At 39.0% G+C, this 25,957-nt stretch overlaps 1 protein-coding gene across 1 annotated transcript in view; it reads left to right on the top strand.

Annotated features, from left to right (window-relative positions):
- Window positions 1-25,475, top strand: part of LOC121187769 (limbic system associated membrane protein) — a 183,675-nt gene extending 158,200 nt beyond the window's left edge. The window contains exons 5-8 of the mRNA XM_041047178.1: window positions 10,857-10,988; window positions 12,027-12,147; window positions 18,886-19,034; window positions 21,429-25,475. Of these exons, the coding sequence (XP_040903112.1) occupies window positions 10,857-10,988; window positions 12,027-12,147; window positions 18,886-19,034; window positions 21,429-21,526 (500 nt within the window). The 3' untranslated portion in view covers window positions 21,527-25,475. The remainder of the gene's footprint in view (window positions 1-10,856; window positions 10,989-12,026; window positions 12,148-18,885; window positions 19,035-21,428) is intronic.
- The last annotated feature ends 482 nt before the right edge of the window (window positions 25,476-25,957 follow it).

The following is a 25,957-nucleotide window of genomic DNA, read 5'->3' on the forward strand; positions in this document are numbered from 1 at the left end:
CTGTGATGCTCAGTCTATCCATCCTCAGCTGTCGCTTTGTCTTCCGCTCCCTCATTTTCACTCTGACTGTCTCCTCCTCTTTCCACCCGCCCCCCATCTCTTCCTTCAGCAGAGTATGACAGTCACTTCAATTGTCTTTCTAAACCTCATCTCGCTGTCTGGTGAGAGGCATGGAGCTCAAGAGCGCAGCCCAACACACACATATATGCACACACACATATCTCTGTTTCTCAGGAGGGAGAGGAGCAAGGCAAGAGTGGAGATACATAGGAGCCTCAGTAGTGTAACTCCCACGTAGTAGGAGTGGCTGAACAGATTAGGCAGGAGACACACACGTATACACACATCATTGTGTGCCAAGCTGCCAGTGACAGAGAGTAGCTGACAAGCCTGCTGATTGTGGGAGTGAAGTGTAAGGTGGTGACAGGTCCTTGTCAGAGCAACCCAGGTCAAACCTCCTGCTCCATGTCTCCAGCTGTGAGCAAGTGTGTGTGTGTGTGTGTGTGTGTGTGTGTGTGTGTGTGTGTGTGTGTGTGTGTGTGTGTGTGTGTGTGTGTGTGTGTGTGTGAATGCATGTGTGTCAGCTGTACACCAAGCTCTTTTGGAAGCCGTAGCAGGCAGCTGCTCATCCGACTCTCAGCAGGTCTCAGATCTGCTGACTGTCACTGTTCACTTGTTTGTTTACAATCAGCGCCATCAGCAGCTGGTCTGAAATCAGTCTGCTGTCACACGGTGCATAGAGCATCATGAGCACAGCTTGCCCTGTGTCTACCCAGCCTCATTAGGTGTAGTCACCACTGGGCTGGCTGAACACTGGAGCTCCTACTTGTTTAAAGTCACAACTGTACAGAAACTCAGCACTTTTTTTTCCAGTCCATAAGCACTTTTTCAAGAGCTCCCAAGTCACACAGCCCCTCAGGGAGGCAGTAGCCTGAAGGAGAAGTGAACTTGTGACTTGATGGTTTCTGGTTTGAATCCCAAAGCAGGGTAAGGAAACAGAAGGAGGAGAAGAGATTGGAGAAATACAGTCTTCTTCCCTTTTACCAACCCAGTTGCTCTGTGAAATGATGTTATCATACTGGGCAGTTACCGTGTACAGGGTAATGACAAATTAAAGGAAAAATATAAATAGATGAGAAGGGTAACATCACATATACTTCCAAAGGATATGAGATGGTGTTGAATGGTTTGATGTGTATGAAAAGGATATGAATAATAAGCTATGGCCTTCACAGTCCCCCGAACTCAACCTAAATGATTACCTATGGGAGTGAGGGGATATCTTTGGGATGAACAGTGTTCACATCCTGTAGTTTTTCAGAGAATTGTAGAATCTATGCAAAGGAGGACTGAAGCCGTTCTGGAGGCTCCTGATGGAACACTTTACTAATGCCACATTATCCAATAAAGAAAAACAGCTTTTGCTTCCCTCCTCCACTGTGTGTGTGTGGTGTGTATCTGGTCATTTGCAGATCGTTTTCTTCGCTGGTTTATGAAACATTAGTAAACAGTAAAAACTCTCCATCACAATATCCTTAAGCCCAAGGTGACTTCATCAGATGTATTATTTAGCCTGACCCACAGTGTAAAACCCACTAATATTCACTTTACTATAATTTAGCAAGAAAAGCAGCAGATTTCTTGCATTTGAGAACCTGGAACTATCAAATCTTTGGCATTTATGTTTGAAAAATGACTTAAATGATTAGTCAACTATCAAAGTTGTTGATTAATTTTCTGTTGATCAACTAATTGTTTAATTAACTAATCATCGCACTATTAACCTAATGAGATTAAAGTTGTAATTTTATTAGAAAAATTACAATTTGTCTTTAGCTGAATAAATTTCACATAAAGTTGTAATATTTTGTCTTAATATGACATGATAATAAGACAGAATAATAAAATACAACACTATTGTCATAATATTATGACTCTTTATCTCCTAAAATGATGACTTAATTGTTAGACAGTGATGTTTTATTAAAATTATGAATTAATTCTTTTATTCTCATAACACTGCAAGTTATTTTCCAGTGAATGAATAAAATCTCAGTTTTTGTTTGTCCCTAGAATAGTCCTAATACCCTGTGGTAATATGCGGACTGTGAGTTGGACAAGTTGCTTGAAAACTGTAACCAATCATTAAACATGACTCAATGAAAAAGTTTACATTACTTTTCACTCATTACTCAGGTGCCAGCTCCTTCAGAGGTACCTTTAAACAACTCCACGCCCGCACTTTGCGTCTTTTGTATTTGTCGTTTGCAGCTAAGAAAACACAAAATTCAAATCAGAAAACTTTGGAGTTACCTGGAGTCACACTTTTTCTCTTTTTGTAGAATCTAGCACCTACCCCACACTTCAATCACATTCTGGACCAGTCTATGTCCTGAACATAGAGACTAAAACTGGTATCAACCTTCCATCAAACTCCCAGAAATACAGTAGACAGGCCAATCCCCAAATGCCAAAGTAACAGAGCATTACTGGGATTAGAAGCGATCACATCATTTCTGAATTTCAAATAGTAATCTCTTACCCTACTTGTTACTGAAAAAATAATCAAATTACTGTAACTCCTTACTAAGTGATGCTCTACTCCCAACACTGATTATGAAACAGTTCTATGTGTGTAACATGGAGCAATGTCATGTGTCAGATACAGTACAGGAAAATAGAGATGCCATTTTGCAGAAGGCAAATGATTTACAGGCGATTTTACAGGTGCTGCATTCAGTAACTAAATAAAACTGACAGAGTCATGGTCACATGGAATGATGAGTGCACATGACAAGGGTAAATCCTTGGCCTACTAGCAATATCTCTTTAAACACATACACACACACACATCCTTGTACTTGTATCTTTATTCACACCCTCTGACGACATTTACCAAGCCTCAAGCCTTACATGCAGAGATGCAGAGACATATTTAAGAGACTGTTAGTGTCATGAAAGAAGTGTCCCTCAAGTGTGGGTGTTGTTGTGTGTCGTCAAGTCTTTTTGCACATACAGTGAATGCTGGTGTATGAATGAGAAAGAAAGTAAATGAGAGAGGGCAGATGAAAATAGTGATAGAGGAGTAAGCGGTGATACTCTGTGTCTGACCTTGCTAACCTTGCTTAACACAAAGCCTCTTCTCCCATGGCAAACACAAGCCCATACAATCTATCCAGACAGTAATGAGAAGTCTTCCCACAACAATAGGCTAGATCCGTTTATCAGCCGAGTAGAAGAAAAAGCAGACAACCCAACTCCCCTTCATAGGAATTCAATCACTAAACCCTATTCTGTTTTATCAACAATTAATCTCCTTTTAAGGCCTCAGAGTTGAATAGGACAAATAAGCACACGGTATACAGCGTCGTAGCTCATGCGGCCACACCCGAGAGAAACCACACGGAGGCTGCTTCCAAAAAACAACAAATGTGAGGAGTTGAAGACGAAGACGAAGATGGAGAGAGCAGGAAAATGAGATAGACAGAGGAATGACATCATTCAGAAAAACAGACGGCTGCACCGCTTCACGGTGCGTATCATTTCTTCAGCTCAAGAAGCGGCAAATAAACAGCCGTCTTGTTTTTGGCTCCAACACCTGTGTTATTTCTGCACCGCCAGAAGCAATGGTAGCAAATGGCTTGTGTATAGAAGTGGAAGTTCTCCTTTTGTCCTCAGACTGCTGAAAAGATAATGTTCATGTAGGATGTAGATATACAGTATTGCATAATAGGACATTACAATTCAAGCAATAAAACAAAGCCCATTAACAAGAGGAGTCCCACTAGGATATTTCTGTGCATTCATTTCAAAGGATTTAAGACATTTCAGGTTGCAAGTGATTTCTACTCTCTACCCGAGAGTAGAAAGGTGTGAGATGCATTTTTTTTTATTGACGTAAATAGATATTTTTCATTTAAAAGCAACACCTGGCACACAATACAGTACCGCGTCAAGTCAGCAGCATTGTTCCCCATAGATAGACATTTGCATTTTATTGCGCGTTTGGTTTTGGCAACACACTGTCAATAAAGTTATAAATGAGCTAAAAATTCATTTGGTTTCGGAGCTCAGTCATCTTTTCATCTCCACCAAGAGGAATGTGTGGATGAGGAGAGTTACTCTGTAATGATGTGTTGACCCATCGTTTAAATCACACCGACTCCTGACAGAAAGATAGCTGCCATGTGGCTGTGTTAGATAAAGCCAGGACCAACTGTCCAAACACAAATGCACACATGCTGAAACACACACGCGCACACACACAGAGTTAAATGTCCAGAGCAGAGTGATGGGTACGTGCACGTATACAGACATCAGCACATGTACTTACACACTTATGCAGACAAAAGAAAGTAAATGTCGCAGGGTCTTTTATGCTACTCGACTCTGAAGTTTCTCAAATCAGCTGCTTAACATAAATTAGCATTTGCAAAATAAATGTAATGTTTCGCACTGTGGTAAAGTGATGCTGATGAATGATGCATGAGGACATGCAAATGAGCGCCATCCAGTTGCCAGCTGAAGTTGCTGGTTTGTGATTCACATCCCTCACCCTTCTGCCTCCTCTGTCTCTCTGTCTCTCCCTCGCTCTCCCCTTTCTGGTCTCCTCTCTTACTTTGGGAGGTGGGGGGGGTGGCATGTGTGCATGTATGGACCTACAGAATGTGTGTGTTTTGGTGTTCCCATCCCACCACTGTCCCTCATACCTACAGAGTACTTTAATTGACATGGAAAACTTGCAGTTGTTCAGACAAACTTAAAATTGCCATTGCAATGCAAATCAGTATCCAGCAGGCATTTGTAGAAGTATACTTCTTTCAGGCCCCTCAATGCTTCCCAACTCGCTTCCAAAAGCCTGCTGTTGCGTATCCCAGAGGCCGCAGGGCTTTCAACAAGAATAATGTGTGGAAACAGACAGCAATTATATGCATTGTCTCTTCAGAATGGCTAGCGCCAGGCTGCATAGCAATTTAGAGAATGGCAGAAAAACAATTTGAGCTTGGTGTCCACGAAGGGGTGAAAGGCGGGCGTAAAGAACACATTTCAATTTCTTATCAAAAACAGAAAGCAATAATTGATTTCCTGACACTACTCAGCTATAAGCAGTACATGTTTTGCACTTTGGACAGTCACTTTTTCATCTAGTTTTCCAACTAATTTCATAAGCTTTCAAAAGATAATGGAAAGGGAGACAAGCTGGCTAAAGTGGTTGACTTAGGCCATCACTTCTCAGCTGTAAGCAGCTGTAATGCAGCTTACTGTATAACTTAATTATTTGCAGATGTTTCCTGAAATTCTCAATTATCACTTGGTTTCCATTTACAGTATGCATTTTGGAGTAGAGTGGTTTCTCCATGTGTCCCTGACTGCTCCTAAAACAGTGCTTTCTAAGAAGACATGGTTTCCAAGCAGCTCAGCAAAGGTAATTTAGTTAAGGATCTTAGCAAGCTGGTGATACAGTTCTCTCCAATCATCACTGAATAGTTTCATTCTAAAATTAGATATGCAGCCCCTAAAATGGGACACCTCTTGAAAAATTATTACAAGCACAAAATTGGAACAAATTATGACACTATTGCAAAATGATCGCTACATCCAAGAGATCAAACACTCAGTAGAGCATTTATTTCTCAGAGAAGGATGAACTTTGATTTATATTTTTGACCACAAGTTTCTATTGCAGTGAATGCTATTCTCTCAAAAAAAAAAAAAAAAACAGGCAGTGCATTCAATGCCACATTTTCCCTATGTTCCTTATTGTGAAGTCTATTGTTAGAGTAACTCAAGGCTACTGACACTTGCGTGCCCCCCACTCCAAGTGTTCCAGGAAAAAAGTTGGCAAAAAACACTTGAGATGTAATCAAAACACATGCAACAAACACAGGGATTCAAACTTTGACCTGCATTCATAGATTTACAGGTGGAGGAGGCAGAACACATCTGTGAGCACTGCACATAGGTGGATGTGTGACTGAAAAAAGAACAAATGTGTTATAGATGTTGATGCAGGAAAAAAAAAAGTCTACAGTCTTGATAGTATATCAAAGTCAAAACGTTTATTTATGTATGTATCTATATATCTTTTAGCTGAATGATTAATTAATTTTAATTAATCCAATAGCTGTAGCTATTGTTCACTGGTTATAATTACAGTTTCTGCTGAAAAAGTTATTACGCTAAAGCTGCTTAATGTTAATTCTATGAGATGATGAAACAACAAAAAGAAAAAAAAATAGGCTGACTTGTTAATAAGCTAAAACGAAAGTGGATTTTGTGGAACAAGAAACACCCCTCTGTATCATTTGTAATGTTTAAAAAAATATGGAGTGGGCTGTGTGTTTTTGAAATTCAAAAAAAGACAGGGTCACTCGCATCTAGCAAGCTAGTAGCTGAGCAGTTATCAGGTGTAAATTAACAACAGCTTGTTGGAATCTCCCAGTTAAACTTTTAAATATACCGTATTTCCTTTTAAGCTTGTCACCTTTGAAACATTCAGGATTTGGGGCTGTGAAGCAGCTCGTTCCGTCAGTCAGACATGCTAATTTTAACGTTGGCTGAAGCAGCTATAGCACAGAGCCATCACTGTATTATTAGGGTTCAGATATGAAAACATGATCAGATTTTACCAGCAGTTTATGATTATTACCATAAGTTATTTTGACAATTATGTAGCTACTGTTATCAATAAACAGAATAGCACTTTCAAATATATAAATATAAATATAATAAATATATTTAAATATTTATTAAATAATGATAAAAATACCACTGGGATTTTTATCTAAATTGGATAGTTTTTAGCCATACTGGCATCTTGGCTCTTAGGATGCCAGTGGCTGTAATATCTCAGCACCCGTGTTCTCCTCAACATCCTCGGACGTTTCATCTAGTGTCATCATCAGGTCAAAATGTATGACGACATGTTTATGAGCAAAAACTTCTAACTAATCTTCTTTTGCTCAAGTACAGACACACAGAGCTGCTTGCATGGCAGTAGACTCAGCACTGTTCTTTAAAGAAAAAAAAAACCTGGGGAAGTTACATACCTGGGCCTATCAAGCTATTGAGATATAAATGTATATATAAAAAATATATAGTCACTCCTTGTCCTTCCTTTATTTAATGTAGTCTTTTCTGTTATCCACTCTCCCTCCTCTATCCAGATTAGCATAAAAATGTAATGATATTATATGGTGTAATGCCAGGATTCATGGGGCTTTTCTAATGTGCACATTTTGAATCAGTCACTGAGCTCACTGCTCCCTGAAAACCTTCCAGGAAATGTCTGCACACCAGTGCATGCATGCACACAGGAACATATTACGCCTCCACACACACACAGGCATGGGCATGTGTGCGTACACATGCACACATATACTGTACACACACTCCAGCACTTCAATCAATTCCCTCTAGACAATCTATTTTCATTACGCTTCATTAAAAAGATAACGTAAAGCACACACTTCATGCACAGGGAACAGTGTTCTCCTGAGGGTGTGGACAAAGGTGCGTGAAATGCTGTATTGTAATAAATTGTTTCTTTAGACAATACATCACGTTCCATTCATCATTCATGACTGATTGAGCTGCTCTCTACACACACCAGGTGAGATTACTGACAGTTAATTGCTGCGCTTAAACAACTAGTGGAGCCGCTTCCTCTCATCAGTCATTTAAATTCTCTTCTCTCCTCCCTTCTCGTCTTTGATCTTCGCAGTCACCTGGATTTCTCCCCATCTTCATCCAGCGCTAAAACCAAAGCACTGAAGAAGAGATTAGGCTTCAATAGAATTTCCATGGCAACCGATTTTCAATCATACCTCTCCAATCATGTTACTCTGGCAGTTCGTCCAGGGAGAGCTGAGTATGATCTGGTTTAGACTTTGATCATGATCCCATTGATCTTTCAGTCAACATGAAATAACACTGTATCAGCTGAGCTCCATCTCCATCATACACATGATTTTGATCATTTAGATCAATTTTCAGACCCAGCTTAGTAGATATTTGTAAAAGCTTCATTTGTAAAAGTCAGACAGATGTTTTTAAGATGTTGTTACCTCTTGTTTTTGTGAGTTTTATGGCATGAAATGACACAGCATTCCTGTGTGTTCACCAAAGCAGAATAGCCGTGTTTTTTCAACTATCCTCCCATATCAGAGTCTCTGAAGTTTCCGGCTCATTTCTCAGGGCGCAGCTCGTTCAGTCTCTCTGAGCCTGCAGCCCCTCACTCGGAACATGAGCATGAACTTTCCCACAACTGAGACGACTGACATTTACTGTTGTTACAAACAGTGCATTCCCCCCTCTCACCACAGAGATCTCTGTGCAATTTATTTCCACTGCCTAGATCCTATCATTCCATATTTTCTTAGATTAAGGGAAGTATCAGTCGATGTTATTGTAGTTATTACATTTGCTGGGTCCTCTGAGACTCCCTCGCTCATTCAGTTCAGATAATTGTATCGTTTTGAGAAATACCCTGAGATGTGCACTGTTGGCATACCGGCTACAAGCACATGATTCCTTATCAAGTTATTACAATTTCCAATAATTTCAATTTCCATCAGCCCAAAATGTACATAAAATGATCATTGAGATGTTGAGTCAAATGAACATGCTGTGTGTCTTGGTAAAGTGTGCAAACACAGCGTATTAGCAAATATATACTGAAAGTGACTGTCTACCTATATTAGACACGTAATTTTTTAATACTTCTCTGTATTTAAGTGTATTATCTTGCTTTTCTTTTGTATTATTTATTTCTTGGTTATTCTATTTTTCATTTTGATTTTTTATTCTTATTTTATCCTTTAAACTTTTAGTAAGCTTGACTCGGGGCGGGGGGGGGGGGGCAGGGTGCTCAAGAATTCCAATTCACATGTACTGCAACGTATCTGTGCAAATGGAAAATAAAACTCTATTCATATTCATACACAGCACTAATTATCACATTGTCGCACACATCCACCAAATAACATCATATCACATCACAAAAAAAGGATGTCAGTGGCTTTTCACACCAATGCTGTCTTCAGATGTGATAAAAGATTAATTACAATCAACATGGCAGCACATCAAAGAATTTGCCATGTCCTCTTCCTGATCCACCCATTGATCTTTAATAAGACATACCAGATCTTTCCTAATGAGACGCCAAGACGCTGTGTTCTTTACATGGCTAATTAGCTCGATTGCTCATTAAACAATTAGTCAGATATCTGTCTGATAGTCTCTGTGGTTTTCTTGCACTCTGTTCAGATGTTTTGTGTGACATTTGCAGATATCATTCCTCTGTTAATTGAAGCTTTCAGACAAACAGCTAATAGCTTAACAAGTTGCTGAATATTAAATGGGCTTTGAGTTGAAGAGTCAATCTAAGTCATTCAGTCTGAAGTTTTTTTTTTCACCGTGACCCGACTGTGAATTTAAATTACCTCTGTTGTGGCTTAGGAACGTGGAAGCACACTGTAGTTGAAATTGATACCTTATTTGTTTACCCCTTAATCAAAAGCAAGTCCCAAAGAAATTTAACTGTCAGCAGTATGCATCAAGCAGTGTGCTTGCTGCATGGCTAAGCAGCATCTCAAACCTCCTCCCCTCACACCTTTCCAACACTGGAATTGGGGCGGGCTTCAGCTTACAATTTTCATGAGGTTCCAAACCCAACAATTCCACAAGTATTCTCACTTCACAGAGTGATTAGCCAGGTGTGTGGAGATGAGAAAGGAAGCAGGTTTTGAACTTCTCTCTCAAGCTCTCTTTGTCATTTTTCACGCAATTACTTTAGTGACTTTTTCTGTTCACAGCTGAGTGCAACACCATGAATGCCTTCAAGGAGAGCCTGAGCAATCAGTATGTCTCCCCCTCTCTACACAGGCTGACAGCAGACTTTTCATTCCACCTTCAAGCGTGGTTGTTCTGAGAGACTATAAACCAATGCCTTCATGGTCAGACGATATGTCACATTAACTACTTTGTTTCAAGCAAACTGACACCTGTAAGGATGCATATCTGACCATTATGAACCCTGAAACGTGGCATTTCAGCAATATTCCCATTACTTTTTGTACCTAAACATAAACATGTATTTTTATGTGTCTGTTACAGCTTTGAGTGAATCTTAAATGTGAATCTGAATGGCCATTTTGTTTCTTTTCCATTATTGTATCTCCATTCCAGCAGCATCCAAGCCAAACTAACGTGGGTGGCACAATAATGGCAGCAGTCTCCGGAGAGGCTAGATTTGCTCATGCATCATGACAACACTGAGAAATTCTTTTATGTTATTTGTCATTTCTGGAAAAAAAAAATTGTATATGCAGGTTTTTGCTGTCCAAACTGTGACAAGGAAAGAGTCCAGCACATAAACCCACCCACTCACCCACAACTTGCCACTTTACTCTTCATTTTTATTAGGATTACACAAACAAAATACTAGATGTTAATCAGTGAGGTTTAGGCATTTATGCTAAGCTGAGCCAACTGGCTGCTGGCTGTAGCTTCACAACTAATGGACAGATGTGAGAGTGGCATAAATTTTCCCAAAATGGTGAACTATTCCTTTAAAAGTTCAAAAGTTCTTCATCTGCATTCAGTTGTTGTTCAACATGATCATCTAGCAAAAATCCATCTTTTCGTCATTTTTCACTTTCATTGCAAATGATGGCCAGTAGACAATGCTGATTACAGTTATTGGGAAAAGTGAAGGGTGAAATTAAGAGGAAATTGTATTACTCTGGAGTGGAGCTGAAACATTAACTGTGTCTTCACCCCACCTCCTTTTTTTCCTCTCTTTTGTCTCCTTCTTTGTTCTTCTCCCTCAATCACTTCTCCACCTCTCTCTGCAGCGGAGCCGTTGGACGGAGAAGAGTACCTGGACATTATAGGCATCATGCGAAACCAAGCAGGTCGTTACGAATGCAAGGCCAGCAACGACGTCGCCACGCCGGATGTCAAATATGTCAATGTGGTTGTCAACTGTAAGTAAGGACCAACTGCAGCGCTTTCTATATTCCAAGCTGATCAATATTCGCATCACGTTTAGTGTCAGACATTTTGCAAGATGGTACACTCAACAGATAAAAGCATATAAAAGTCAACACTGGAGATAAGGGCAAAGACATAGAATATAGTGTGTGAAGGGGAGGAAAGGCTGTATCCTGAAAGTTTTGGAGCACCCTTCATTCTTCTCAAGACGAATCCAGGCCGAAAAAGAAAGATCTGTAACTTTGATTGCAACTGTCAGTTCAATGGCCCTCACATACCACATCATCATTTAAGAGACACTTAGCATTTCAAAGTAAGATCTCCTAATTACATCTTGTCAGGGGTCCATGTTCTGATCCGATGACTGTAATGCATATGTTGGCTGTTGAGGATTGATGAACAGCTCATGAGACATCACAAACCAACTCTTGTTGAAGTTATAGAATTCTCTTTGATCCCAACAAATCACGTATGGCTGTCTGCCCAAACCGTACTTTAGCCAAGTCTGAGTGCCTGAATTAAATAATAACCTGTTCAATATTAAGCCATTTCTTTGTGTTTAATCCTAAATGGGACACATTTCTGGCTATTGTGATGTTTGTAGAAATCATTATGTGTGTTAATGAACTTGATGAATTTGAACTCTTAGCCCCAAATCTATCTTAAATTGATTACTTAAAATGTAGCTTAAAGAAGAAACTCATTTCCTTGAGCTTATCCAAGGTATTTGTTTGCTTTGATCAGTGAGATTCAATACAGAGCATTTGTCATTATATGAAAGGACACTTCTGCCCGTGGCTTATGTCAGTGATCCTCTTCAGACATACTTGACACAATGAGAGTAATTCAGTTTTTAGGAAAAGAAAATATAAGTATTTCAAAGGAACCTGAAAGGAAACAAATGAGATGGGTCCAGTTCTGGAGTCACTGAGCAGCAGCATGTGACTTTATTTTTTTACCGCACATGTGAGCTGGATTATTGGTTATTAGTTTTATGATGTGACTTATGTCCACATTGTGTGACTCTGCAGACCCTCCGACAATAAAGAAAACCCAGAGCTCAGAGACTCCGGTGGGCCGCATGGGGACGCTGCAGTGTGATGCCACCGCTGTGCCCACACCAGAGTTTGAATGGTACAGAGATGAAAAAAGGTAAAACTTTACACCAGTTCAGTTCAGACATTTACACTACAACTACCCACACCAGTGTCACAAATAGACCCCTGTACAGAGCCACTTCCTGTATACCTGATGTTGCCTGAGAAAGATGGTCACTCTTCGACCACTTTACTCTGCACCAGGACACTTAAAGATCAAATGACCATGAAAAACATTTAGAAACAGTTGGTAGCCACTCGTCATACGTCAAGTGGAACTAAAAACACACTGATTCAAGATGATGTTGCAAATTCAGTCTGTGTATTTTTTATGCTTTTTCCCAATCGAGGGCTGAGAGAGTGAGTTAAAATACATGGGCTGGACACATCCAGTCAGACAAGCTATTAAACAGAGCACAAGCCATTAGCCTCTTGTATCACAAGCAGTTATATCAACTGTAAGACTGGTCCACCATGATTCCCTGCAAGGCTTCTAGGATGGAAAACCATCTGTCCCTTATATGTCAGATTACTGGAAATAACAAAGTCTTTGGGAAAAGCCTTCACATCACATTGAAAGGCTCTTACTGCATACACATTACAACAACAGTTTGGGAAAGTTTGTCCTGCATGGGGTTTAGCACTAGAGCTTATTATGTGCTTTCCTTTTGTAGTTTAATTTGTTGGATTCTGTAATGAAACATGATTTGTGATGATTGATAATTAGTTACAGCTACAGATTGCTGCTGGTGATGTACATATGATGAATGATTGCACAAATAACCTTTATTTGACCTGACCTGACTTGCCTTGAGGGAAGGAGCAAACTTGATTTATGTTGCTGCCAATGCAAATTAGATATTGAGGCAAAAATAACAAGATTTACATACAATTTACTTGGACATGGTCATGACAGCTGTAAAGAGGCTTTCCTGTTTGCTGCTACTAGCACAGTTAAGGCACAATTAATGAATAGCATTGTGTTCTAAATTAAAAATCATATTGAATACTGTTTTCCATATTCAAAGCCTTTGGTTTATATGATCATTAATCCCTGAGTTGTCTCCAAACAACAGGACTGCACTCAGGTCCTGCCTGTACCTTTTCAACGAGTAGTCCTTTTCTTTCTTTCTTTTTTTTTTTAATCCCCCAGGTCACAATCTTTCTATGTGCCTTTTTCTCCTGAGATGATTCCTCTTCATTGCCAAAATGTGGCAACAGCTTCATCACTTTATTCTCTGTGCCAGACGTGCTCCCCAACCATCTTACCAAGTGGTTCTAATGGATCTCTTTGATCCTCTTGTCAGATCTGCCCTCACAGTGGTCCCATTGTCACATCCCAATGTTAATTTGATGACATCATCTGTGCAGTTTGATAATGACTAATCACCCACTTAATCACTCACCAGACTGTTAGTCTATTGTTAATTGAACATTACTGCCTGAGACAGCAGTGGATTCTGTGATATTCTTTTGAAAAGACAAAGAGTAAAACAGATCAGACATTCTTCTGCATGCAATTTAGATACTGTAGTCACTGAAAATCTCAGTAATCCTTTTCTCATGTCACAAGTAATTCCTCTGAAATGGAAATCAGGCTTCCCGCACTGTACTGTCTCCTGTGAAATTGCAATTGTGTGGTCAGACACAGATGCTCATTGGAAAGCTATCAATTTAAGTGTCATGCATGTATCTGGAAAACACTTTAAGAGCATCGAAGTGTAATGACATCAAAAGGCAATGACAACCCAGGCCCTCCATTTCAACACTTGTCATCTAATAACCAGAGAGAGATTCCTAGCTCTGCAGCCAACTCACCACCTGAGTCATTTTGGGACTCGAGGGGCTTGGATGGAAAAAAAAAGCTAATCATAAGAAGATTGCACACGCAGAGAATCGCGATCTGCTATTTCACTCACACCCAAACTGCAGCGGTAAAAGTTCACTGAAGATTGGGAGAAAAATATTGGAGGAGTGTCACAAGTGTTATCACAGATATGGTCTCTAAAGTAATAGCCCTATCAGGCCAGCGCTTGAAAAGAAAGATTTATGGTCGTTGAACTATTTTGCATTATCTGTTGTTTCCAACCTCCATCTATCTCAGTTGTTTCCCCCCTGGAGGATTTTGGCTATGTGCCTGTTCATGCCCACCCCCACCCCTTCCCTCTGTGCCAGTCCTTATTGCACTTTCTCCTTGGATGATGACGTTAATGCACCATAATAATATCATTTATCCTCGCTTGGCTAGTTAATTTTATATTTCCCCTCCACAAGAATCTCTAGCCTGTCGTACATTATTTACCTGATTGTTAAGGTGGGGTCTTGCTCTTGTGCTTGTTTCCCTCTTAATCAGTTTAACCTCAGCAGCACACAGGTTATCAGCGCACACCCTGATATCTACATTTAAGTCACAAATAAAAGATGTTAGTTACGACTGATGTCAAGCTTTTGACTCTTGCACGACACATATGCAATTTACTGTGACAGATTTACCCCACGAAATTCCTAGTAATTTTTTAAACTAAGGGTTCTTTATTTCAAGCAGGGGAAGATAACAGCTGTCTTCTCACTTCTAGATTGCAACTACTGGTTTTGAGATGACTTTTAACGGTAGAGCTCCCCTCACTGGTGACTGAGAGCCTTGTTGTTTACTTATTCGTATTTTCAGTCAGTATATTTCACTTTTATTGCGGCAAAAGAAAAGACTTACTAAAAGGGTAATACTGCACAGAGGATGTGCTACTGAAGGAGACGTTTTTTTTTGTTACATAAGCTGCAACACCACAAACTAATGTTAATGATGCACTCCGCTGTTGGATATGGATCATCACCTCTCATTATTTCAGTTTCAGACATAACTTCATATACTAAAATAATTTCTGCATTTTTAGAAATGCAATTAAGTTTTACTGAAGTGTTCTGATTATCTTTAGTTCCTTGTTGTACTAAACCTTCTTTAATCCCTACACTGTATTTTAACAAACTAAAATTTTAATTACTGATACCCTTCAGATGCAGGATTATTTTAGCAAAGTCTCACTGTATCTAACATTGATTAATTGTTTTCCTTAATCTTTTTAATACTTTTAATATCTTTTGTTACAGATTTGTTCATGCAGGGTGGAAGGCTAGTGTCAAAACGATTCCTATGTCCCAAGCACAGTATGTTACGTTTCATTCATAGTGTGATGAGCCCACAAGTTTGAAATGAACCTTGGCACTTGGTCCAAACCAAACAACGCACAATTTTTCACACTCATTTCCTCTTGATGGAAAACCACATCACAGCTCTCTTGGAAGAGAACTGAGACACACATTTTTGGTCCAGTTATCTAGTGCCAAGTTCAAAAGGCATTGCTCTTACCTGCCCAAACAAACCAGAATGAAGGAGTAAACACTCCAGAGTTCGAACAAGCCACTTGGCACAAGCTAGTGAACACAAATTTGGCTGCAGAGTTTGCTTTTCTACCTCCTCCTCTGAGTAGAGACCCTTAACTCACCTAACCTTATTCACATCCATTTTCTGTCAGTCTTAATATCCACATGAAACATGGACCCCCGCAGCTGATCAAACATAACTTGCACTCTAAAACATGAATGAACCATAACTTCACAGCATCTCTGATTTCTCCAGGATCTGTGGGACTCCACAGCACTTGGAGACCCAATTAGCCTCAGTAGACTGATCCGTCTATGATCTTAAAGCAGCTGGCCATTAGTTTATAACTGATAACTGTAACTATCTGGCTGTCAGGATGCTCCCTGCTCTTTTTGTTTCCTTTCACCAGCTCTGCAGAGTGGACTTTGGATCAAACTATAGATCAAACAATTCTATAACATTAGCCCCATCTGACCATAGAATATAGCACTGTTCTCTGTCTACAGAAGTCAGCTGTCTCTCCTGCTCTTTGCGCAGTGAGTCACTCCATTCATGTTTATAACATTAGAAAACCCAAAATGAGCTGTCAGCTGACATGACAGACAGATATGTTTGTTGTTTTGTCACCTGATACATGGCTGTCACAGCCACCGGACCGTTTTCAATCATCTCCGGGTTACAAGTCTCAGCAGGTTTCTACACTTGATTCTATTTATCATCAGCCTTGAATCATAACAGGCCTGTCACTTTCTCTGGCAGTGATAACCTACTTTAGATGCTCCCACACGCTACAGAATCAAATCTGTCCATCCGATGATTTGCTCTGGTCTTTCATCTCTGCCGGCCTGCGACCGCAGCCCTGCGCACACACCGCATGCCCTCTGCCAAATAGAAGGGTCAAATCATTTCAATCTAGGGTTTAATGTTGCAGAGTGGCTCTGTGCATCAAGAAATGATCACTGCAGACAGCCAGTGGAGCTCTGCTGCCCTCTGCCTGTGACGAAGGACGTCAAGCATGAAAAAACTTTGCCTCACAAAAAGGTAGACATGCACGTTTCTGCCAACTTTTCTGATAATGTATTCCAGTCTATTATGCCAGATGAAGGAGCTGGCAGAGACACAGGCATATTTGACGATGAACTCGAAATCACAAGTGAGGGAAGTTGCAGGCTGCAGATCTACGTGTGCCAACACGTTAAAAGTTAAAATGGGCAGCAGATATGTTGAGCTAATGGAAAAGAAGACACACTTTTTTGGGGGGGGGATTAGTCTTCTGTTCTTCACTTTCTATTTTTCTGTAGCTAGACATCTGAATTTACAGCCTGTGTAAATAAAACCAAGCAGAAACCTTCACTGTGAAAACAAAAGAGAGCTCCGTATCTTTTGACCTGTTTAGGTCAGTTTTTTTCCCCTGCTACGGCATTACAATCATGCGCTATAATCTATAGTAAAATAGATGTTTTTTTTTCAGCTGTAGTGCTGTGTATTATCTGGGTCTCTCAGCATGCTCCGTGGGCAGGCAGGCCTATTTAATGGTGCAGTCACTTCTCATGAAGACACACTGGAGAATATATCTGCTGCTGGCCTTATCATTGGAGGGGGGTTCGCTTTTAGATGGAGTGGGGACACTGCTGCCCTCCATTAGGTCTCTCTCTCTCTCTCGCTTTTAGACACAAACACAAACACACACACACACACACACACACACACCGCTACAGTTCCCAAGGTGTCCCTATGGGAAGGACCTCAGCACTTTATCAAGTTCCCCACACCCCAGTGAGCCAAATTATGCTGTGCCATGATGTGCGTTTTCCTTTTTATGTTAATACTTTCTATCAGCCAAGTATGTGTCAGCATAAACTTCTCGCTCCTCTGCTCAAATTCCGATTACCACATTACCCAGACTTAAGCAGGATTAAGTTGAGGCGCCTTAAATGAACTTCACCTCACTCATGATGCGAAAGGGCTCAATCAGCCCAGAACAAGCAGAATCCATTATGTGTACTGTGTTATTAAAAGAGTTTTATTTGGTTGTGATGATGTAAGGAACACTTCATCGGGGTGGTACACAGTCTGAGTCAGCACATTGTATTGATTAATTTGCTGTGAAAGAAGTTCAAGGTTGACACAATTGATTGTCAAAAGTTTTGTGGTCATTAAGGCACCCAGGAGCGCAGAGTAGGACGTCAGCAGCATACTAATTATTTATTATTTATCATGACGGGATAGCAATGGTCCTGTGTATTTGATGGACACAAACCAAAGACAACAACATGATTTGTAAATAAAAAAATAAAATAGAACAATGACATTTGAAGGGCTGAAGAAGAGCGAAAACCTGTCCATGCTGTACAAGAAATATCCATGCAGAAATATCTCCTAAGCAATCTTTATTTCTTGTTTTGACATGTTCACAAGCTGTTGCATTTCTGCAAACTTAAAGCAAAGCAGCGCTGTACAGCCCGTACAGTGACATTGCCTCTCATTCTCATTTTTTTTTTCTGACCACATAATTCAAAGGTCAAGGATTGCTTTCTGGCAAATGCAGCATTGTGTGAAAAAGGTTTGTTCCAAAATGAGAAAAGCTTATCTCCCCTCTTAACAATCACGACGCCTACACTCAAAAAGTTCACTGAAATGACACTAACTGCTGCTATTGCCAAGTGATTATCAGCATGAAAGAACACCTCCTTATGAAATATAATTAAAGTTAATGAATATATTTAATTAATGTAGCTATCTGAAGACCTGTACTCACACACAATAAATACTGACATTCCTGATAAGATTGTTATGAACTTTTTTTTTTGTTTTTGACACTATGTGGTTAAAGTCTGTTGTTCATTTGTTAACATATAGATCTGTCCATCTCTAAATGCCTGCTTCATGGCCTTCAGCGTGTAGTTGTTTTGCAGAAACTGTCACATTAAAATTAAATTGAATATAATTTATTCATGAGACAATTTAACAGAAATGTGCGATGCTGACTAAATAATTTTGTTGAGAGATTCACAGAAATCTATTTAATATGACAGTACCCTCTAAAGGCAGCACATTGTGCCTCTAAAATGTCATACCACGTTCAGAAAACAGTTGAATCCTGTTAACCACATTGTGAGTGTCATGTTGCTGTAAAGCTGTTAATCAAGTCTATTTTTAAGCCATAAGTAGGCTAATTTTTCAAAAACACTCAAAGTATGTATTCTCCATTCTCTTGCGGTAAAAATTCAGGATATTTTATTGGATAATTAAGCTCTGGTGAAGTTTTCCTTCTCCTTTACCACCACAGAAACTGCACACTTTATCATTTTGCCTAAAATGTAACTAACTACCCTCTGGTTTCAAGTCCTTTATTTTTCATTAATTTGCAATTTACTTAAAATGGCTTCACTTCTGTCTGTCTGTCCTCTCCAGGCTGTCCAACGCCCAGGGCATCAATATCCAAATTCTTGGTACTACCACTATTCTCATGATTGCCAATGTCACCGAAGAGGATTATGGGAACTATACCTGTGTGGCCTCAAACCGACTGGGTGTCCAGAATGCCAGCCTTTTCCTCTATAGTGAGTATGGCCACTACTGCCATTTCCTTAAGTTAGTCAATTATTAGTTAATTAAAACATACAGCACAACAACACAAAGTTTTCCATGGGTGCGCTCCAAAACTGAGTTGAACAACTGTTCAACATGGTTTCCAAACAGCAACATCATGCACCAGTGACGTTTGTTGTGGCTAAATTCATATGGAAAATGTGTCGCACTGCCTCTGCCAACACTTAAAAGCTGTGAAAAGATTTAATTTTACCAGCAGTAGCTGGTTTCTTTTGGCCGCTCTAGGCATCAGAAACAAGCTGTGAATACAGTGCTGACATATCATCACCATTTAAGTTGATATGGAAAACTTGTTAGCAAACAAGGGCCAGGGAAGAACCCTTCAAGTTCTGGTCTGGGTCCAGGAATTTTTAGTCACATTCTTTAATGTTGTGAGACAGGGTATTTTCCTACATTTCCAACAGTTTCTAATGTTTGGATTATGATGTATAAAATCAGACATATTTATGGTGTTGAGATCTATGAGTTTCCACGATTTGGTGCACATCCTGATAATAATCCAGATTTGGTGGAAGAAAATGCTAAATTCACATTAAACACAGTGTTGTTGTTACTATGTTTTAGGACATATAAATGATTTATGTTATCAGACTACTTCTTTTTTCCTTTATTTTTCTGTTTTAAGAGCCAGACAAACATGCGTAGGATTGTTTGGCCTTGGCGGAGGTATGCACTCTGCTGAGTGCCTTTCTGGTTTTTTATTTATTCAGCGCTTTTAAGGGCACTCAAAGAGACGTTACATAGATAAACGATTAACAAAAAGCAGTTGCAAATAAAAACAGAGCAGCAGGAAAAATTCAATATTAAAACCATGTGGGTGAAAAGGACTAAAAAAGCTAAAAAAGAAAGGTATCAGTCGTTTTGATTGCTTTTTAAAAGCTGGGGTTCTTTTGGTTGTCGTTGGCCTTTTAGTTCTGTTTTTGGTCTTCACCAGCTCCAGAGGGGAAACATCTGGCGGAACGATGCTCCACCGTGTTCACCACAGAGTTGCTAACTGTGTCTGTCTGACATTTGGCACTGGGAAGGTGGTGTACACTGGGCTTTTAGAGGTGTTTAGCCCCTAACAATGTTATGAGAGTGGTGAGAGTGAACCAAAGCAGTAGATTTACTGACCAGACAGGTAAACAATATGCTGAAATTCACTGTAAAGCACCATAAAGTTGGCTAAAGCTGCAAATTCAGGTCTTTTTAGGTTAATCAATATGAGTGACCCTAATGTCACAATATTTTAACATTGTCCTTTGATGCATTGTTAATGTAAAATATTGGTTATAGCCACTTTAAAGGTCATACCGCTGTTTGATTATCAGCTGATGGAGATTTAACATTATATTTAATGTCATCAGATGCCGTCTGCTCTCCATTTAAGCAGCTCTCACCCAAAGCAACCAAACGCTGCTCTCAAAGACAAAATACCTTCTGTGTCACTGCTGATTGGGGTTTGACCGGTGGTGCAACATGCCTGAAGGTTTGAACCTGTGAAGAGCAGTGTAATCTCAGTTATCTCTCCAATGTTGTAATGTTAATTTTGACTTTTAAAAGTCTTATTACTATGGTGGCCCTGAGAGCTCATTGTACTTCAGCTCAAAAAACCACAAGCAAAAAGACAAACAAAAGCAAATTGAGGAAACATTTTCATTAACTTGACAATGCACAAAATTTAGAAAAACACACAGATACAGAAAACACAACCAAATACAGAGACATATCACGGCAATTAGTTACAAAACAGTTTAATTCACTTAATGAAAATGAGCTAACAATTTAAGTTTTTGTTTGTTTTAGGTTTAACTGATTGCATGATTCAGATAATTATCTACCATGTGAATTGGTAAACTAGTAATCAGTAAAAGGTTAATGCTAGGTTAACTTCAAAAGTGCTAAAATTATAAAAAGCATTGTGTCTTGTGAAATGGGATAAGATGTGTTTCTCCATTGTTTGTGCTTTGTCTTTTTGCATGTTTTCCTACATTGAAGTGCATTGAACTCTTATGGACACCATGTATTTACCCAGTTTATGCCTCTTCTTTACTTTCTGATGCATGAATTGAACTCAAGCTTCCGTCACAGAAAGAGTCAACAGCACAACATGGCCACCAGATGTCTCTAAACACCACCTGTAGTCTGTAGTCACTTGCAGCCTCATATAGGCTACAGCTCAGTTATAATACATCACTTAAGTTACATTTTTAAATTTTTTTACTTTTTTACTACAGATATGTATATAATTTATAGCACAAGAATATTTAATTTGTGGTATTGCTTCTTTTTTTGGCAACCTTCAAAATTGGTTGTTGCCATTCTCCTTTAAATGTCTTTCTGTGTCTCTCTCTCTCGCTGTGCAGGACCCGGGACAGGTCGAGATATCAACGGCGCTGCCTGCGTATCTCAATCACTGTGGCTCTTGCTGGCCTCCTTCGCCTGCCTTTTCTTCAAGTGTTAATACCACTGTCCTCCTCTTCCTCCCTCCTGGCCCTCCTTCCTTCTCCTCCTCCTTCTCTCCAACTCACCGACATCCTTATTGCTACCTTATTACCAACTTTACCACCCTTCCAGACTGTTTGCATCATGATACAAAAACCTTATGTGCTCTCAAGCACTGCTTACAGATATTACGAAAAGCGATGGGTTATGAGTAACATGTCATAAGAACAACAAAGAAAAAACAGTGAAATGAAGGACAGAGCTAGCAAACAGTGCTCTTTTAAAGAAATGCATTGCTCTTTTTAATTCATATGCACTTCTTTGTTTCTGCTATATCTTGTCTTTGGGGTCTGGATCGGGTTCGGGATTTGTTGTATTTTTGTCTTCGTGGGAATGAAAGCAGAGGTACCCCGCTCATAGGGATGCCAACAATCATTTGTCTCTATAAATACTGAAGACATAAGGTACATTTCTTATTACTCCCATTATGTTAAACTGTAGATTTAACCGAGTGTTTAACCAGTGCATTAATGAGCAACATGCAAAGTATCTGCCAAATATAAGCATAGATTTGAAACTCACACACACAGAAATCAAAGGGAGAATACAACAGCTGATTCTGTGATGAGATTAAAGCTTGATATTAAAGTTTTCACAACCATATTCTGATGCTACTAGACTGAAACACAGATATACAGCCTTAGCAGGGTATCTCTCCAATCAATGACGTTGTCTCGAGATGCAGCAGTCACTGGGGTTGTTGCCGTCCAGCCCAGAATCTGAGGATGCAGTGAATAGAATTGACTTGATCCTACTGAGCTAAACCATGCAGAGTACAAACCTAAGGAAATTAGTTTTTCTGGTGATGGATATCTACATCCTCATTCAGTGACTTTGCACCCACTCGCCTTTTATTCCAAAAGAATTCCTCTTTTCTTTTGCAGCAGGACTCTCACTTAAAGATAAAAAAAAAAAACAGTAGGTTATAATGATGCGTACTGTACATAGTAAAATTTTGTATTTCTCTATGATAAGACAACTTGTTCTGCCACTGTAACAACAGGAAACAGTGGAGATTGTTGCAGTGTATGTTGCTTGTCTGACGACCAACCAACCATACTGTGCAGTTTGTCTCTGCTCCATGGCAGGCTGCACCGCGTTTAGCCACATATACTGTACCACAAACAGTGTTTGCTTTTAGTTTATGAGTTTTAGGTCCATTCTTCTATACTGCTGGAATTTGGATTTTAAAAAAAAAGTATGACACCAATGAATGACTTACTTTTTAGTTTTTCTCTTTCAAAGAAGTATGTGTGTTTTAATATGAAATGAAACAGAAACATTCATAATATAATGATATTGAGGTTATTTTTTTTTTCTGTCTTTACCTCATTCACTTTAGTTGTGTGTACATATATATACTTGAATCCAATGTCCTGAGATTATATGAAAAGGAAAATTTTATGTGTCCATGTTTCTGAATAGGGTAGCAATTTGTTGAGGATGAATAACTTGTAGATCTCTTGAACTGGCAACCCTGTTCTATTATGTCATCATTGTCCTTCATTAGACAATGATGTTTAAAAAAACAAAACAAAAACGGTCTACCATAAAAAATAAAAAAAAAAGATAGTTTTGTGCAGTTATTATTGTAACTGTCCTTGAGATGACACAAGTGCTGGCTTACTGGATGTTATAGAGAATGGAATTTTATGTTTAGCTTGTTATTCTTGTCCATGTACCAAGAATTTAAAATGAGATCAGCAAAGAAAGCAAACAATGTTCATTCCCCTCAATGGCCCTCAAGGCCACTTTACTGGCGGGCCTCTTTAACAAAATAATAGCATTATATTACAGGCCCTACAGAAAAAATTCTCATCTTCTCTTCGTGCATTTGCCAGTAAATGCTGATCACTGAATCAATCTCTTTAAAAACAAAATGAATAATAAACAAATCAATATTTTTTGAAATTCACAAGAAGAAGATCTTTCAAACAGGAACCAGGAAACAGCTCAAAGGTCATTACTGTTATGAGAATAGCTGAAACTGTGCACTATTAGCTGCCTTTTTTTGCCATTTATTTTGACCTACTGTAAGGTGACTAATAGCAAATGGACTCCAGCGCCCAGCTCAGCTCCTCGACTGGATGTGTGTTCATGTCTCCGCTCTTCTAACAACCAAGCCGAGATAGTATCAGTACTGTAAAACACACGTGTAATTAATGTCATCCTTGTCATCATACATTAAAAAGACTTGTTTCCAGTGTTTTCATTGTAAATGCTTCTGAGGCCATGTCTATGTGACACTGTAGTGTTGGTAATGCTATCTGATCCAGTATAATTTTCATGTAGGTGAAAAGGTAGATGTAGAGCTGTACAGAGACTGAAATGGGCCACAATTTCAATCAAAACTGAAGCATTTAAACAGTTAAAACAAAATTTCTATCAGCTGTATCAGTCACAACAAAAACAATCTTACATCTTACAATCGAAATCTCTCAGTCTAGGAAGTGATAAGAAAGCTGCTTGTTCTTATGCTTTCATCATCTCACACATTTTTTTATTCATTTTTATTTTTATTTTTTTTTTACAATTGAACAGGTAACTCTGATGTGCCCACTTTAATGTGGATTAACCTAACTCCTGACTTTTTTGTACTACACTGGTATTTCTGCAGACTCTCTTACTGCTTTTTTTTTTAGCCCCTGGCTTACCCATACTTGAGGGTGCTAGCTTATCAGCAACAGTTATTTTACTTATTGTAATTAGAAGTGAATGATCTTGAAGCTGTGGCAAAGTAGATCTTCAAGATCAGTTTGCATGAGAGCAGTCTGCGCTACATGTCTATTCCATTAAGTCTGTCTGTCTCATTGTGTGTCACATTAAATAAAAAAAAAAAAAAAAAAACTCAGGGCAGAGCAAGGCTGGCCTTGGGCAGAGTCTCAGACAGACTAAAATGTGCTTTTTGCTAGAGGAGGCCCCAACAGACAACCAGAGCAGGGTCAGGAGAGATTTTAAAGGACAGTAAATTGACTGTCATTCATTGTCTAAATCTTCTGCCATTCAGGTGATTTTCATATGAGGCAAACCTCATCAGTGTGGATGTCCTACTGTGTCCATGCACGTTAAAACCAGCCAACAAGCACTGACTAATGTACAAAGACCACTTATATAAAAGCCATGAAGCTCTAGCTTATCCACAAAGCAGAAAGGAATAAGAAATAGTGTATTTCCATTGCACATAGAGACCAACAGCCACCCAATGGACACAGCACCAACCCCCTGCAGACATAACTGGATATCTACTGAAGACTGTAGATACAGCTTTCTAGTTTACTATTAACCATTGCCTCAAAACATCATCATCGCTTCACTGTACAAAACTGGCATGTGTATGTGCGTGTGTGTGCTCATAAGATTCTGTTCATTATTATTAACCTACCTGAGAAGATGCATACATACATAGAGTACGTGAGGCATGAGATACATAACGAGTTAACCAAACAGCTAACTTTCTACTTTCCACTGAGCTGTGGTTACAGTGGTAATCCTCTATTTTAAGTTTAGATTCTTTTTTTTCTTTTCCTCCTTTGTGTGTATATAGAGTATGATGTTTCTACAGTAGAATGTTGTAAAGTCAGCAGATCCATAAGATCGTGTTTATACAACTTTACATTTAAAAATTTAAACAGCAAATGTAATTATCATGTTTGTACTTCCCTTCCCTTTGTCACAGGAAATTAAGATTGAAAATGGAGCATTTCATGGATTATGACACAGAAATGTCCTGTTCTTTTCTTTCTTTCTTTTTTTTTAACTTTTACTTTCTATTTTACTTTTATTATGGCATAAGGTGATTGCAGTCAGTTTATAAAAAATGATATGTAATAAAGGTATATGAGAAAATGTTCATAACACAAAATAAAGTTGTTTGAATTCAGTATTCTGTATTTGTGAATTGAGATGTTGGGGCAAGTAATTTTATTTTTTAGTATTTTATTTTTTATTTTTCTTTGAAGATAGCTTGGAACACACAGAAATTTAATGGCACTGTTGTGTTTATCACCATGTAACATGCGAATAAAATAATATATGTATTGTTATATTCTCTCTGTAAGACATTTTTGTCCTCGGAAAGTGCACCTGAGATTCAGCTCATCAACACGGGAATGCTCCATTTTCACTCTTTAGTGCCAAAGATGAAAGGTAAGACTGGTGTTATAAACATCACATATGGATACATATTAATGACAATATGGCACATGATCATTATTCCACATCACTGTGCAGCGTTTTGCCATGGGAACTGCTGCAGTAAAACATTTCTCCACTAGGTGTCATAAGAAACCAAGTTTTCCCTTCATTGTGTTGTATTATTTTGAAGAATCAGGACAGAAACACATCCTGCATCATTAGTGGCCTCTGACTCTGAAGGTGAACAGGGTATTTA

Source organism: Toxotes jaculatrix, chromosome 9 (genome assembly GCF_017976425.1).
Source record: "Toxotes jaculatrix isolate fToxJac2 chromosome 9, fToxJac2.pri, whole genome shotgun sequence".
NCBI classification, from domain to species: Eukaryota; Metazoa; Chordata; class Actinopteri; family Toxotidae; genus Toxotes; species Toxotes jaculatrix.